This window comes from Melampsora larici-populina, assembly GCF_000204055.1.
Source record: "Melampsora larici-populina 98AG31 unplaced genomic scaffold MELLAscaffold_24, whole genome shotgun sequence".
Taxonomy (NCBI): Eukaryota; Fungi; Basidiomycota; class Pucciniomycetes; order Pucciniales; family Melampsoraceae; genus Melampsora; species Melampsora laricis-populina.
This window is the reverse complement of record NW_006768788.1, coordinates 284,831-300,159: the sequence shown is the minus strand read 5'-3', so window position 1 is coordinate 300,159 and position 15,329 is coordinate 284,831. Positions and strand designations below refer to the sequence as shown.

At 39.9% G+C, this 15,329-nt stretch overlaps 5 protein-coding genes across 5 annotated transcripts; 3 read left to right on the top strand and 2 right to left on the bottom strand.

Moving 5' to 3' along the window:
- Window positions 1-1,645: 1,645 nt before the first annotated feature.
- Window positions 1,646-2,359, top strand: MELLADRAFT_107547 (uncharacterized protein; the record flags this gene model as incomplete). The annotated part of the gene is made up of 4 exons (XM_007411349.1): window positions 1,646-1,718; window positions 1,803-1,961; window positions 2,038-2,100; window positions 2,187-2,359. The coding sequence occupies 4 exons, from the start codon at window positions 1,646-1,648 to the stop codon at window positions 2,357-2,359; spliced, it is 468 nt and encodes a 155-aa protein (XP_007411411.1).
- Window positions 2,360-3,819: 1,460 nt separating this feature from the next.
- On the bottom strand, window positions 3,820-5,698 carry MELLADRAFT_78084 (uncharacterized protein; the record flags this gene model as incomplete). Its single annotated transcript, XM_007411183.1, has 6 exons — window positions 3,820-4,227; window positions 4,316-4,387; window positions 4,487-4,548; window positions 4,622-4,671; window positions 4,751-4,803; window positions 4,880-5,698. 6 exons carry the CDS (start codon window positions 5,630-5,632, stop codon window positions 4,108-4,110), a joined length of 1,110 nt encoding a protein of 369 aa, XP_007411245.1.
- A 1,159-nt stretch (window positions 5,699-6,857) lies between these two features.
- On the bottom strand, window positions 6,858-8,723 carry MELLADRAFT_23709 (uncharacterized protein; the record flags this gene model as incomplete). The annotated part of the gene is made up of 2 exons (XM_007411182.1): window positions 6,858-8,048; window positions 8,415-8,723. Coding segments are annotated over 2 exons (1,500 nt in total), but the record flags the coding sequence as incomplete, so codon positions are not given.
- Window positions 8,724-11,189: 2,466 nt separating this feature from the next.
- On the top strand, window positions 11,190-11,874 carry MELLADRAFT_107544 (uncharacterized protein; the record flags this gene model as incomplete). Its single annotated transcript, XM_007411350.1, has 3 exons — window positions 11,190-11,285; window positions 11,478-11,594; window positions 11,662-11,874. 3 exons carry the CDS (start codon window positions 11,190-11,192, stop codon window positions 11,872-11,874), a joined length of 426 nt encoding a protein of 141 aa, XP_007411412.1.
- A 1,850-nt stretch (window positions 11,875-13,724) lies between these two features.
- MELLADRAFT_87982 (uncharacterized protein) lies at window positions 13,725-14,854 on the top strand (the record flags this gene model as incomplete). Its single annotated transcript, XM_007411351.1, has 5 exons — window positions 13,725-13,811; window positions 13,897-14,079; window positions 14,164-14,350; window positions 14,425-14,505; window positions 14,607-14,854. The coding sequence occupies 5 exons, from the start codon at window positions 13,725-13,727 to the stop codon at window positions 14,852-14,854; spliced, it is 786 nt and encodes a 261-aa protein (XP_007411413.1).
- Between the last annotated feature and the right edge of the window lie 475 nt (window positions 14,855-15,329).

The window sequence follows — 15,329 nt, the reverse complement described above, 5'->3', positions numbered from 1 at the left end:
CTAAGTAACACAATCATTGCTTATTCCCATCTGCTGTGAATAACACTTAACACACAGATAAGGATAGGGGTATTCAAAACTCATGTTTCAGGTCAGCCTGAGCCCCAAAACTGACGCCCCAAGGGTTCCCCAAGCCCCAAACCCTTGGGGTCCGGGTTCAGTCAGGCTTTTTGGCACCCCAATACGTCGGGGGCCCCGTAGGGTTTGGGGGCGGGGGCGGCATAGTCCTCAAACCCCCAATGTTATCCATGGGGATCCCCGGCTACCCGCGGGTTTTAGGCCTTTGGGATAGGGGTTGGGGGGCTTCTGTGAGCCGGGTTTTGACCGGGTCAGGGTCGGGCTTGGGGCGCGGGGGGGCTCATTGGATATTGGTTTGGGGTGCGGGTAGGCCATTACCCGAGCTTTTCGGGTCGCGGCTCAGGCTGAGTTTCGGGTCCCAGAAGTGCCCAGAAGTGACATCCAGAAACTTCTGGGACATCTCCAAGATGTTTTTGGATGTCACATTTAATTTGGAAACTTTGCGCACACCACACACCTGTACTCCTGTCCAAGACTCAAACTGCACCTTCTTTATAGCCACGATTCTTTCACATGACTCATATGCCTGCATCCCGATGAAATTCAATTTCCAGGCCTCCTTCAGACCCTTCGATCGCAGGGCAAGCTCCTCCACTCGGATGAAATCTTGAATAGACGAGGCTTCGGTTTACGCGCCTTCCACGACGACAGCGCCTGGCGAGGCCCATGAATCGTCAAGACCGTATGTGCGTGAGCGACAGATCCCATCCGCGATGGCCCTTTGACAAATAGCGATTCAAGAAGAAGTTGACCGTCGCCCGCTTCGCGGCCTATGAAGGAACCCTTCGGATCACGTCGCACCAAGATTTTCGATGTCATCATTTTTGGAAGACCAAAACGTCACTGCGACGATTTCCAGCAATTTCCCCCATTACATAATTGGATTAAATCCGTCGGACTCCAAAAATGACTTTCGGAAACTCACGGTCCGAGAAGCCATTGCAAACAAACTTACATATTTGTGACAGATCTTTCAGGACATCTGTCACATATATGTAAATTTCTGCACCGCGACCTGTGGGACCTGGGTGATCCCATCAAAATTCTTGGACAAGTTGCCAGAACCTACTGAGGCCGAGGAAATTGACCCCCTGGGGTGCATACGTAGTACTTAATTATTATTTGTTTGAGTAAAACCTATCCAAGTCCTTCGCTGCTTCTCGCACGCTTTGTTGGATAAGTTTAGGGTTTTTGAGTTTTTGCCTGCTTTTGCTTGTCTGATGTTCTCTCGATGACGTGGTGAAGTTCAAATGTCAAAAATGCATCGAATTTGAAGATTTAATCTTTCCATATAATTACATACCGTTGATTCCGTTGATATTGGAACAAAATTCGGGGTTTGCATAGGTTTGCATATATGTAAAATCAAGATCTCATATAATCCTGAGGGTATAAAACCAGGTGTGTTCATGGAGGATCAAGCAACCTCAAGCCCTTCCAACAAAACTTTTAAAACTTTTCTTGAAGCGAACATAAATTACAATCGGAACCGATTCTCAATCTCTATACTGTACAATCTTTATATACCTCCCTCATCTCATCCCAGAACTTCTTCTCTTACCTCATCATGCAGAATCTTCACCTCCTTTCTATCCTTCTCTGTCTCTTCGGAATTCTGGCCCCGGTGTTTACCCAAACACGTAATTATTGTTTTTGAACCTCCATGCTTTTATTATGTCCTCATTAAACTGACGGGATTGATGAAATCCCTTTTATTTTGACAGAACAAGACCGAGATATAATCCACAAATTCACAGGCGTCCTCGCAAGTTACCTTCAAGCGGGACAGTATAAGAGTATATATGACATGATGGGTGCTGGTGCGACAGTGACCGTCGATAATCAGATATTCGGTACAAGCAAGACAGTTTCAAACAGAGACGGTGTGTGGTTAAATTTCCGTGATGCTCGAAAGAAAGATTTGACCAATATCTCAATCCCCTTCACCTGTTTCATCAGATTTTGCTGGAATTCTCTACGCCTATAAATCATTTGCTCCCATCAGTCTCGCAAGTATAGATAGTTAGTGATATCTCCTTAAACTCTCATCGCGTTCGATTTGTAATCAACTTGATCTGATCTATGCATTATATTCCTTCAAAACCTAGCTCCTGTCTATCTATCAACCCCCAATTTCTTCAAAGTTAAGATAGGAGCGGTGTTAGGTCTCAAGGTGAATCCTTTTGGAACTCCGATTCGGCTTGAAACTGTGATCACCTTCAAGACCAAGCACCCGAAGCTCGGCCAGGTTCAATCCGCCAAGCTCACTGTTCATAAATAATCTATATCTGTTTCTCGGTAAAAATGCTGCCTTCCTCATTTAGGTGTTTCAATTTCTTCAAAGCGCTTTGGCTTTACTCGTCTCTTTTTGTTGATTTCAAACTTCATTCTTTCCTCTGTTGGAATTTGAAACCTACCCGTTTCTACTCTTTCACAAGTAACACTTTGTCTCGCAATAATTCCCCAATTAGCTAGCCATATTGCATGCGTGAACTCACTTGTGGAAAATGCAATGTCCTCAACATGTGATTTTTAGTAGTGAAAAACCCTATAATTCCACAAGCTACCTATGAGTTTTGATTACATGAACTTTCAATGAACCCAATGAGAGATCATCTGGTTGATTAACTACAGCTGATCTACAATTTGAGATGATCGATTTATCGCAATTGAAGCAGCGGGAACGAAGATGTAGAAATTAGTTTGTTTTCATTTTTCGGCTTTTGCCTACTCCAGAGGTGCGACAGGCCCAACCTTCAAGCTCTCAGGCTCAATGCAAGCGCAACAGAGCCCATATGTACGAAACCTCAACGCCTACCGTGACACAAACTTAACTAAGTCCTCCCTCGCCACCGTGACATTTCTACTTAACAGTATTCGGCGCCGGAAGGTGTCAATGGGACAAGGAACCCACATTCTTTTTACATAGTTGATGGAACTCAAATAAGTGTAGAAAACCGAATCAAAGGTACCTTCGAATGTGGAAGATGGGTATATATATAATCAAACTTCCCTTGAGATCAAAACAGTTCTTCATCAAAATCTGATTCCTACTTCATCTTTGTATCAGAACTTTCTAAAGCCTTCAACGCTTTAAACTCGTTCCTTCCCTTAAGTTTACCTTCGAAGTTCCAACCCATACAAGGTGAATAAGATTCACTTTGAAAACCTTTTGTTCAATTTTCATCATCATCTAATTCGAAAATAAATCAACCCTCCAAAAAACAGATGCAGTACCAATGTATATATCCAACAAACCCTCAGAACCTTTAAGCATATATCTCAGTTCAATCAAAAATCAAAATCACATCAACTACATAATCCTTTTGAAAACTTAGCAATCCTTTCTTCTATGCTTACCTTTAGCTCCATGAGACCAAAGATAGGCGATGTTGGAATTACAAACTTGATTATCTTCATTCAAGTTACCTAAAAGAAATCATCAATCTTTGTATCTTTTCTAGCACAAATGATTATTTTCTTCAACTCTTCAAAACTTCCATAAATAGGTTTCTCTAATTTAATTTGTCCTTTTTTCTTGATGTATGTACTTTTACCATTGATTTTCAACTTTTACAGTTCAATTCTATCAGTGGATCTTAACATCTTTTTTTCAAGACTCATGAATCACAAAAAGAATTTTAAGAAATGAAATCGATTTAAAGTTTCACCAAGTGTCTTGTATAGAAAACTTCAATTCTTGAACATCTTCAGTGTGTAATTCAAAATCAACCAGTGACTCAGTCAAAGAAAATGCTACGCTAATGTATGCCTCAATTCAAAATACACGAGAGTATACATACATAGGGGTAGACTTCGAATCACTTCGAATCACTCAAAACCTTACAAATCCAAATCAATGAAACGTGCGTGTTTTACCTAGATATATGCATGTCTTTGAGATGATGAAAGTACATATACAGCAAACACTCAAGAGACAGTTTCCTTACCAAACTCAAGCAAATCATCCCACAATCTCTACCAATCTGTGTACATTTGATTTTAAAACTTTCTAACCGACTTTATCTTTTAACGTTTTTTCTTATCATGATGATGATTTGATCTTGATTTCGATTCACCATTCGATAAAGTAGAAGACTTAATAAAGTTTCCAACAATTAAAGCGTCTCTAGTAGCTTGATTGATATGCTAAACGAAAAAAATGATCAAAAAACCCATCAAACTTGATTGAATAAAGACAAAAAGTTAGATATTCTGAAATGAAATTATAACTTACTTTAAATCGATCTGAACCTAAATGAATTCCTCCAAACCAACGACTCACACAAACTAACACATTCTGAACATCCTAAGAAACCAAAATAAAAACTCGTCAGAAAAACTTGATGATTGATTACAAACATAAACCTAAACCATTCATGAGAAAAAGAAAAAAACACATACATACCATGATGTTCAAAAGATGTTGCATTCTTGATCCTGCTGCTGATTCACCATCATCATCGTTATCTAAAGAAAGAAAAAGATTCAAACTAGTGAATAATGGATCAAATCGTAAAAGACCCGAAAAGAAATCGTTCACCTTGATGAAGATGACCATTTATTTCACATTTCCAAGCATACATATTATGACTAAAGCAAACAATCAAGTCAATAGATTAGAAATCATCTTCAATTTGATTGATGAATGGGTTTTCAAAGTATGACTAACGTTGCACGTGCTACTTTTTTATCTGAAAGGATTTGATTCATAATGGCCTTTACCTAATCCAAAGAAACCCAAACGTTAACTCATGAATTCCTTTTCAAATATTGAAAAAACAAATCAAGAAACACATACCTGTCTTGGATCTTTCAAAAAAGTAGAATGTCCTACAAAAATACTCTTACGATCCATAATAGGTTCACTAACAAAGATTTCGAAAACTTCAGTTGATTGATCATCGATCGAAATCGGTAAATTTCTTTTATTAAGAACTTCATTAATCTGATGATCTTCATCATGTTTTTTACATATCATTTCTTCTCGATTTACTTTTGATTCTTGTAACCCTTTAGATTTTTGATGATAATAATTCATGATGATTTCTTTAATTGATTCAAGTGCATCAAATAGTATAGATTGAGATGATGTCCAATCATCATCTTCATCTTGATATAATTTAGAAATTTGATTAAATAATTCTGGTAGGATTAGATATGGTCCAATGTACTTTGAAATTAATTGAAATTGAGGTGGTGATCTTTCTGGATAATCTTTTGGTATGATCACTCTGGTTGAAAATCGAATTTCTTCATTTAAAGATGTTGAACGATCTGCTGAACTAAATGAATTCAAAACCAATATTCTTATCGACTCTTCTGACTTCTGATTTTGATTTCTATCAGTCTCTCGGTTGAGATTAGTATCTTCTTTGTAAGAAATCTTAATGGATTGGTCACCAAAGATTGCAGCTAAAGCTGAGATTTCCAATGACAAATCTTCTCTTCCTTCAGAAGCAAGATCCGTCACCCATTCTTCTATCGTCTGTTGATAATTAGTTGCTGATTCGATCTCATTATCATTTTCGGGAAAAGTATGTTGATAGTCCATTCTAGCGCATGTTGAAGTTGATTCCGATCGATTAAATTATCAATCTCATTGGGGTTTCGTTTGTTGACTGTTTGGTGTTTTCAAAAAACTTGACTAATTTGGAAACCGGTTGACCAAAATTAATGTTGTTGTGAATAATGCTGTATGTTGAGTATCTGAAACCCAGTTTTGCATATCATTTCTTCCCTTTTCTTCCTCAAGCTCAAACCGGTGAGGCTGTGACTCCTCCAACATATTCATGGCGGATGGTACCCAAAGGGACAGCAGGGAAAATTTACATTGATCTCCTTCATCATCACCAACTTCTTTGTTCCCCTCATCTGACAACCCAAGTCTAATTGGACCCAGATAAGCGCCTACTTCTAGTGTATATAGATACCTAAATTAATAATGCACAAAAGAATTAAATAACAATTAACCATCTTATATAATGAAAGAAAAAACCACTTCACAAGAAAACAAAAAAAACAATTAATCCCTTTAAAAATCAATTAAAGCATCAAAAAACCCCATGATTTTGAAATTAGAAAACAACAAAAAAACTTAATAACAACACACAAGAGATCTTACAAAACAAAACCAAAAAGAAAGCAATGATAATTTGTTTGATGATACCTTTAATATGGGAGTAAAAGAATATCCATAAAGTTTTTGGTTATACGAAAAAAGCAATGAGTTTATCAAGTAAAACATAAACACAAACAGACAACAAATTAAAAAAAAAGAAAATCTAAACATGTGAATCTTGAGAATATTTCTCAGTGAGTTTCTTATACTTTTCAACTAAGCTCAACATTACAGATCAAAATCAAACCCCATAAAAGATATGATCAGTCACTTTATACGACGAAACAGTTAAAGATCTTGAATCAAAACCTCAACATACCATTACATCCAAACCGATTCCCCTGAGCTACTCTCTACAACTCTACCGCTCTCACTACTCCATCTCTCCGCAACATCTTCTTCTTGTTCCATCATCATCTCTTCTGCTCCTCCTCCTCCCTCTGCTTCTCTAGATTGAACTTCAACGAACCGATGATCTTCATCTAACTGAATATTCTCCATTTCTCTTTGTTGATCTAATCAAATAATCAAAAAGCAAAGAATCAGCAGCTCATCGACAAACAAAAGGAAACTCAAGGTTCAAAACCAAGAAACCTAAATCACCTAACCATAAAGCTTTCAATCTTTCGTCATCCTCTTCATCAGTTCTACCATCAGTTCTACCGAAATCTAAAACTTCATATTCACTTTCATTACCTCTCTGTACAGCCACAAGACAAAACCGATCATCAAAACTAGTTTGCCAAACCGAATGATAACCTGTACAAAGATCTCGTATAAAACTACCATCATTGGAATCCCAAAGTTTTAACGTTCCATCTGATCCTGAAATCACTCGAAGTTCATCATGTTTAAAACATGTGATCGCTCCTAAATGTCCTTTTAATTCGTATTCTGATTTTCCATTTTCTGGATTCCAGATCCTTAATGTTGAATCTGCTGCTGCTGAGACTAATTTCGTATGAGAGAATCCTAATAAACCGACTAAAGAAGTATGTTCATCCATCACATATAATGTAGTACCTGTTGTAAGATCCCATAATCTGACTGTATTATCCATTGATCCAGATGCACATCGGTTTCTTAATCGATCTAAAACTACTGAATATACTTTAGATGTATGTCCTTTCATCTCATGTTGACATTTACCGGTAATCAAATCCCAAACTCTAACAGTTGAATCATATGAACCTGAAACAACTGTTCGACCAGCTGCAGCGAGTGCTCGAACAGCATGTTTATGACCTTGTAAGAAAAACATATGAAACGGGTTTTGATTGGTCATTTGAGTCGTATCATTCTCATCTGCACATGGTGAACCAGGTAAGGGTCCGGGTAAATATTCGTCATCATCTTCTGATGGTAATTTCCATACCCTTAATGTATAATCTCGAGAACCGGTGACAATCAATGGAAAAGCTGGTTCCCAAATCGGTGGTCCTTCATTATCTGGATTGATATTCACAGGTTCAACGATTTGTAAACATCTGACGGTTGAGGTATGACCTGCAAAGACATGAGTGTTTCGACCGGTATTCATATCCCAAACTCGAACTGTTCGATCCGTACTTCCAGTAACCAGAACATTGGCAACATACTGAAGTGCCCAAACTCCTCCATGATGTCCAGTGAAAGTCATCAATCTACTTCCGGTCTTTAAGTCGTAAGAATGAATCACATTATCATCGGAAGCGGCTACGACCTTATCCCAATCAAATTGAAGACAAGTAACAACAGTGATTCCATGTCCAGAGAAATTCATCCTTCGTGGTTCATTCTTTTTCCAATTAGATCGAGTTAAATGCCTTTTACGATATAATAACTTGTACTTATTTGACTGCCTTCCACGCTGAATCAATCCGATTCTAGATGAGGTCCGAACTTCAGGTGGCGTCAATGGAGAAGCAAGCAAGTCGGGGGGATTTGTGACAGGCTGATTGTGTGCGGCCCAAGAGGAAGATTCGGAATGAGCCCCGGGTGAAGGAGGCCTTCTTGGCTCGGATGCAGGTGAAGCTGGTATAGGTCCATCAACATGCATGGGTTCAGATGGTGAGAGTTGAGGGTGCGAGTGAAAACTACTTTCAAATCCAGCTAAACCAATAGGTCTTGTACCACTGCCACCATCCTCTTGACGACAACGACGACTAAATTTTGGGGATCTCCAAGCGCCATCAGTCCAAAGACGGGTAAAATGAGAAGCTTGTGAGCGTGGTACACCTTGTTCGATCAATCTACATTCTTCCGCATCAGTTGCCTCACTTCCATCCCCAACCCAAAGTTTCTCAGCCACCAGTCTATATCTCCAAATAGCTGAACTATTGTCAATGACCGTATTCCAAGTTTTACTGACTTGAGAAGCTCGACAGAGAGATTGTCCATCCAGTTTGATCAGTACCAGAACAGCAAGTTCAGGTGGTAAGTCATTGATAAAGTCACGTTTTAATGCAGGAGCGACCAGTTTTTGAACAAATTGGAGGACTGGTACAGATGAAGTACGAAGAAGGTTGAAGAGTGTATATTGTTGAAGATGAGGTGGCAATTGACCAAAGTCGTACATCAGATTTGGTAAGGAAGAGATGGTCGAAAGTGCAGGTTGAGCATTTGTACCTTGTAAAGGATGAGTAGGAAAGCTTTGATCGGATGGACTAGATGGATCTGGATGATTTTGAGCCGCGTCTGAAGTGGCTGTTTGATCTAATTCAGTTGGTAAAGGAGAGGGTAGGCCAGAGATGGGATGTGTAGAGCTTTGAGACTTGCTTTGACCGATATCAGAGCAAAAGATGGATGAATTCTCAGGGACTGAAGTTGCCATCGGGTGATCATCATCTTGAGATGTATGTAATCTGACTTTTTTCCTAGGTGGTAGTGTTATCGATGGGGATGGAACAATTTTCGAACGTCGAGCAGGATGAGAGAGAGAGACGCGTTTACGCGATGAGAATTCTGATGTAGGTCTTCGAGGATCAAGCGAAGGAGGCGATGGGTCAGTGGTGAGAAATTCCATCCCTTTGCCTTTGATGGAGCTAGAATCGGATCGGAAAGGTTGTCCAGCATCGAATCTAGCAAAAGAGCCATCGCGAAGTGGAACAGGTAAACCAGGACCTGACCAATCTGATGGCATTTGAGCTTTTGTTAGAGGATATAGCTTTGGATCGAGTCGGAGGTCATGATTGAAATTTGAATTTGGATGTTGATTGATTGGCCATCTTGCTCGACCAGACCATCCTCTATGACTATGAGCTTCAGATTCGGGTAAGATTGGAGGAGTCATTGGTCTAGGGAGAAGAACAGGAGGAAAGTTAAGAGTGGTGATCGTAGTAGTAGTGACGACTTTTGTTTGAGTGGTAGGACCGAGATGAAAGGCGACATGACCAGTTGGAATGTCAGATGGAATGATTTCAGATAACGAAGCGGGTGTGATGGTTGTTTGAGTAGTTGTAGCTTGATCGATGTGATGATTGGTGATATGATTGTTTGATGAGGATGAGGATGATGATGGAATTGACATCTTGATAAAGTGGTTGATGGTGATGTTGATGGTCTTGGTGTTTTGGTAAAGTGTTCTTGTTTCAATCTCAACTTGGCAACAACACCCCAGGAACTTTGTAAAAATCCGATCCGATCCGATCCGATCAAAGCTCAGCGTTAATTCCTGTCAATTCACCCTTTTCAACAAAGGGTGCGTCTGCAAGTCTTCACCATCTCTGATCGCGCAAATAGTTATAAATAGACAAACTACTAGAGCAGAGGCGGGCACACCCGCTGCAGAGGCTTAAGATTGAAGGTTAGTGTAAATTCTCTTACTTATTTTTGTACCTTTAAAATGTCAATCACCTACTTTGTGACTCTGAGCTTCTAGTGGTGGTCTTCCGGTCAGAATGAGACTACACCTCTGATCAGTGCTTACAATTGACCTTGTGATTTTGTCATCTGGCGTGAGCTTTTCAAATGAATACATGCGTTGAATGATGAATCAAGTGAATAATATCCATTCCCATATATGTAGCCCATAACAATGCAGCCTGGTGTGCATAACAAATGTCTCAAGAGAAAAAACACGAACCTGTTTACTGAAGAGTACAACAAAGCCTTCAGCATTGGAAACCATTGAGCATTTTGACATCAGATGTTGAAGTTGTGAGTCGTGTCTCATGGGTCTTTCGTAGGGTTTCATGCCCAGCCAGACAATATGCTGAAATATTAGTATCTGTATTGTCAGGAGATTCATCCAGGGCTCAAGAATGACAGGGATGCCCCTGGGAAATCAAAAGTCTTGAAAACGAGCTCATGTCCACCGTCCACCCGATAGTTACCTATTTGTTCGATTTGCTTCGTTTTGTGAGTCATCGATTTGACTCTATCGAAATTTCTTCAGCTCGGGAAACCAAAAATATGTGACCAAAGGTTATCATTCTTTTTCCGCTCAACTGGTAAAGCCAGTGACAGACGAACCATCAAATTTGATGGGAAGAACTCGATCAAATTCGCGGCGAATGGAGGGCATGCATATCCCGACTTGCTTTACTCTACGATGGTATGATATTCATGGTGCATGATTCAAGAACGTCTTGTTTTGATAATCTGGTCAAACAATAGTCAAGTCTTGTATTGAAAGGATGACTCGGACCGATGAGTTGTTGACCATTGCGATAAGACGAATGCTTGTGCTTCGCATTAAGGATCTCCTTGGCCGTCCATTCATAATTGAACGCAACTTCCAGATGCCTGGCTCTCACACCAGAAATCCCAAGACAATCTAGATGACATTTCGAGGAAGTCGCTCGTCAGGGCCTATTGATAAATTGAGTTTGATGAGACGCAATCATGACCATGTTTTATTGACAACTCTCATCAAGATGGTCTTGATTGTAGGGAATCACTGAAGACGTCTTGATGACCGTAAACGAAGAGAGTGCTCATTGACATCACCTTCGCGCAAAGTGAGACGTATCCTCATTAACAAGCGTCCGATCATTCCTCCACAATCGACATGGCTCTCAGCCAGTTGATCTATGAGCTTTACTCACATCAATGGATTCAAGCTGATCAGAACAAAACAATTGGCGTCAATGGCAATAAGATTAAAGTATAGACACAGTTTCACACATAGGTTTTTGTAAACTATGCATGATGTTTACATCTCCCATCCTAGACTCCCAACAATTCTTGAATATCTTCATCTGATCCTTCAGGTTCTGTAAATCAAGAATCACTCTCAAATGGCAATCTAGTTGAAGTACTTCCAACAAACCGTACATAATGATTTGGTTTTGAATAGCGTCTGTTTGGCAATTGTGATTGTGGAACGATTGGTCCATCAATCGATTCGGTATCATCATTTTTATCTGAAATTGTTGGAAAATATGGATTGTTATTTGGTTACGTAGAACCACCAGTTTGTAAAACAGGTGAAATTGTGTATTTTAATTGTTTGTCCTATTAGACTTGGTAAAGATAAACAGGATGGATTTCTACGATGTGATGATGAACGTTCCTATCTTGCTAAAAATACGAGTGGCATTGATGCTAATGGTTCATTATCAACTTCAAGATTATCATTCATTGATTCTAGATTAGTGCCTCTAACACCATCTATCGATTTATGGCTCTTGATTCCTAAGTGCATCAGAATTCCATCCAATGGTTTCTTCGATCTACCTTCTTGTCTAGTATAGAGGTTGGTGGTAGCGTTAAGATCACAGGTGGTGAGGAAATAATTGAGGCGATCTTAATTTGTTTTGTGATATATTATTTTGCCTATGTGATAATCTAATATACATGTCAATCATTGAACCATATGGTGTGAATGACCAAATTGATTGTGATGTACTCCTTGTAAATAGCAGTCTTCTCTCTACAAATCTGACTCTGTAACAAAATTGACCCATTGATGGGGCTCGTGGAGATGGTGATATACTAAAAGTAGGAAAGTGTGGTGCTGACACTGGAACTTTGACCAACAAATCTGTACGATTGTTATGGGGATTTGACCTAGAGACAGCGAAGCTTTTGGAGTTCATGGAATTTTGTTGAGATTTTTAGATATTTCGCTAAGCATGAACCCGGGTTATTGGTGATATAAAGAGACCATTACGTGTTGTTCATGTGCTAGGAAAATCGTCTACTTGAGGCAGGCTTTGATCATATCCAATGTCAGTCAGATGATTTGAATTATCCACAAGGGAAAGAGACTCGCCAAAATGTCGGGTTTTACTTTTACTTGCGCGACCTGTTGAAGCAGCCAGCTTCTGATCTTCAGGGATATGAAAAGTCTCAAGCATCGTTCCATTGGATAAGATAGTAGTTTGACGACTTGTAACCCGATCCTTATGATCATTGTTGAGTCTATTGTGTATCGGAAGAGTCTTTACCCATGGATCCTTAACTTGAGCAAACTTGATGAATGTTTGTTGAAAGATGACGGATTGCTTGCTCTACTCGTTCGTCTTAGACTTCAATGGTCGCCTTAGCCTTTTGTAATAAATCATCATTTAAGTCAAGATAGTCAGATCAATCCGCACAGGCCAGCCAGCCAAAGTCCCAACTCTTTGTAAATACAATATGATGTTTATGTATTCACGCCAGATGCCACCAGCTTTAAGATTGGACACCCATTATTACTCCATTAAATGGAAGACTGGAAAATACAACGTTGTGAAGCCCTAGTATTCGAAGAGCTTGCTTCCTGGGTCTTGAAGCTAGAACGACTAAAAATCTAGATAAACTGGTACATTGACCAAGCAGGTGAAGACCTGATAGAGACCTGTAGAGATGTGCACATGTATAACAGCACTGATAATCTTGGCCGGTGCCGCTAAAATCTGAGACCTTCCCTAAGACATGAGAGGACAGTTTCCATTATGAAGTGGTCATGCATGAGGTGATTTGAGAGAGTCTAAAGAAACGATGTTGATTCCTCAATGCGAACGCTATGAGAATGAATACACTCCTTCACTGAGCGACGAGAAAACAGTTTCTACTGTAAAGTTATGATGTCTGAAGTGATTTGAGACTATCTCAACAAATGAAGCTCATTCGTTCATTCCTCAATGCGAAAGCTATGAGAATGGACACACTAATAAATCACCTAGATAGGATTATAAACTCACCAAAGCTTCTTAGGATGCTATATAATGTTGTTTGATTTGTTTCTCGACAACCTGTGCAAAGTGAATTCAATTGCGGACCAGATGGGATCATACTCTGAGGGTACGCTTGATTCTAACGCACACAAAACCGTGTATTGAAAGGAAGACGCGTGCAAAATAGCCAAAAGATCAGGTCAACCGTGATATGCATATCTCGAGTTTGTCGCTGCTGATTATGCATATTTGTGCTTAGGATCCCGGATCCTCGGCGCGGGTTCCTCATCATCTAAGGAGTACACATATGTTATACTTACCTTGTACAGTCCCTTTCACTCTACCTCTGACCTCATCACGTTCCCAATCTCGCGACGTAGAATCTCATCCTCTTCTTTTGATCACATCCCCCTGATTAACTGAGTTTGATCTACAGCATCAAAATGACCTACGGACCTAGATATACCTTACATACATTCTTGGGAAATGAAAGAGAAGTTTTCACTGGCGATTTCAACGATGACTATGTGGTGAGTGATCGTATCATGTTTCAATCCCTTTTCTACTCTCACTTTTCCTCATCTCTTTTTCTTTTCGCTACTTTCTCTTTTTCAGAGCTATGCCTCAGGTCTTGAGCGTCGTGCTATGGAGCCCGATGAAAGCGCGGACTCTGTCTGTCAAAGGCCGTTGGTCATCCACCTAGACGACAGCCTCTCTGCACCTCCTCCAAAGCCTACAGTCCCCTGCCGAACCAAGATCAGAAGAATGTGTCCAGATGATTACGACAAGGATGGATTGGTATGTCTCTTTATCTATCTCATCTTTTTCTTACTATCCTTCACACGCGTCCGTTCGGTATATTCATTCTTTGCAACTTTGAAGGATTATGAATCGGGCAAACTTCGACATACTATTCGAGCCGCTCAAGAAGCTTCTCAACCCCAATCCAGTCGCAAAGAACTCTTGGTTATCAACTGCGGACCAGATGAACCTTCACCAGTAGCTGGACCCTCATTGCGCTCTGAAACCTTGACCGAGCCCAAATTAGACTCCATTGTGAAAGTCCTACGTATGTACCATCCTGAACTTCAACTATTTGCAAATCCCGATATCAATGATACGATCACTCTGACCCATCTGTAGGTTCTCACTCACTGAATTCGATCGAGAAGCTCAAGACCGCGCTTGAAAAAACAAAGGGAAAGATGCGCTTGCGAGCTCAAAGTCAGTAATTTGTACACTCTTTTTCATTCGAAATTGACCATAGATCTTGTCCTTCGAAGAGGTCTCCAGAAAACTGACGCTCTCTCCCTTCTCTATCACAGGCTCGGTTGATCAAACTCTTTCAAATGCAAACCCCGAACGTATTATCAAGCGACGGGGATTGGTAATAGATCCTGAGGCTCTTCAAGGCGCATTGAAGGAAGAATTTGGACTTGAACTCAATCCTGATCCTAACTCCGGATATGCCTATGCTACGCCTAGTCAACAATCTCATGACTCTGATGCCTCTGTCTATAGTCAACCATCTTACGACTCTGATGCTTCTATCCATAGTCAATCCTCTGGTTAATCTTTACACCCAGGCCTAACTTTCTTGAATTTGTACCCTCCTTTCTGGTCTTGACTGTTGCTTGAACCTATACCTTGATGACCTTTCAACAACTTATATCTTCATAACCTCTCAACAACTTATACTTTGATGACCTTTCAACAACTTATATCTTCATGACCTCTCAACAACTTATACTTTGATGACCTTTCAACAACTCATAAGAAAAAGTATACAGTGCACCTAGATAACGAGCTAATTTGTTGTTGTGCAAAGAAAACAAGTTTGTATCTGTTAAATGAGTCCACTTGTGTTTTGTGTAATAGTAAAAATCTAACCTCTGACCTGGTACTTGTATAGAATAAAGTTTTGTTGGAGCCTAATCTAACCACCCCCTTAACCCTGACTGATTTATCATCTAAGTTCATGTTTAAATTCTGGAGTATTGAATTTGTTCTGTCTCTAATTTCAGCCTGAGATAAACCCACTAACAGTG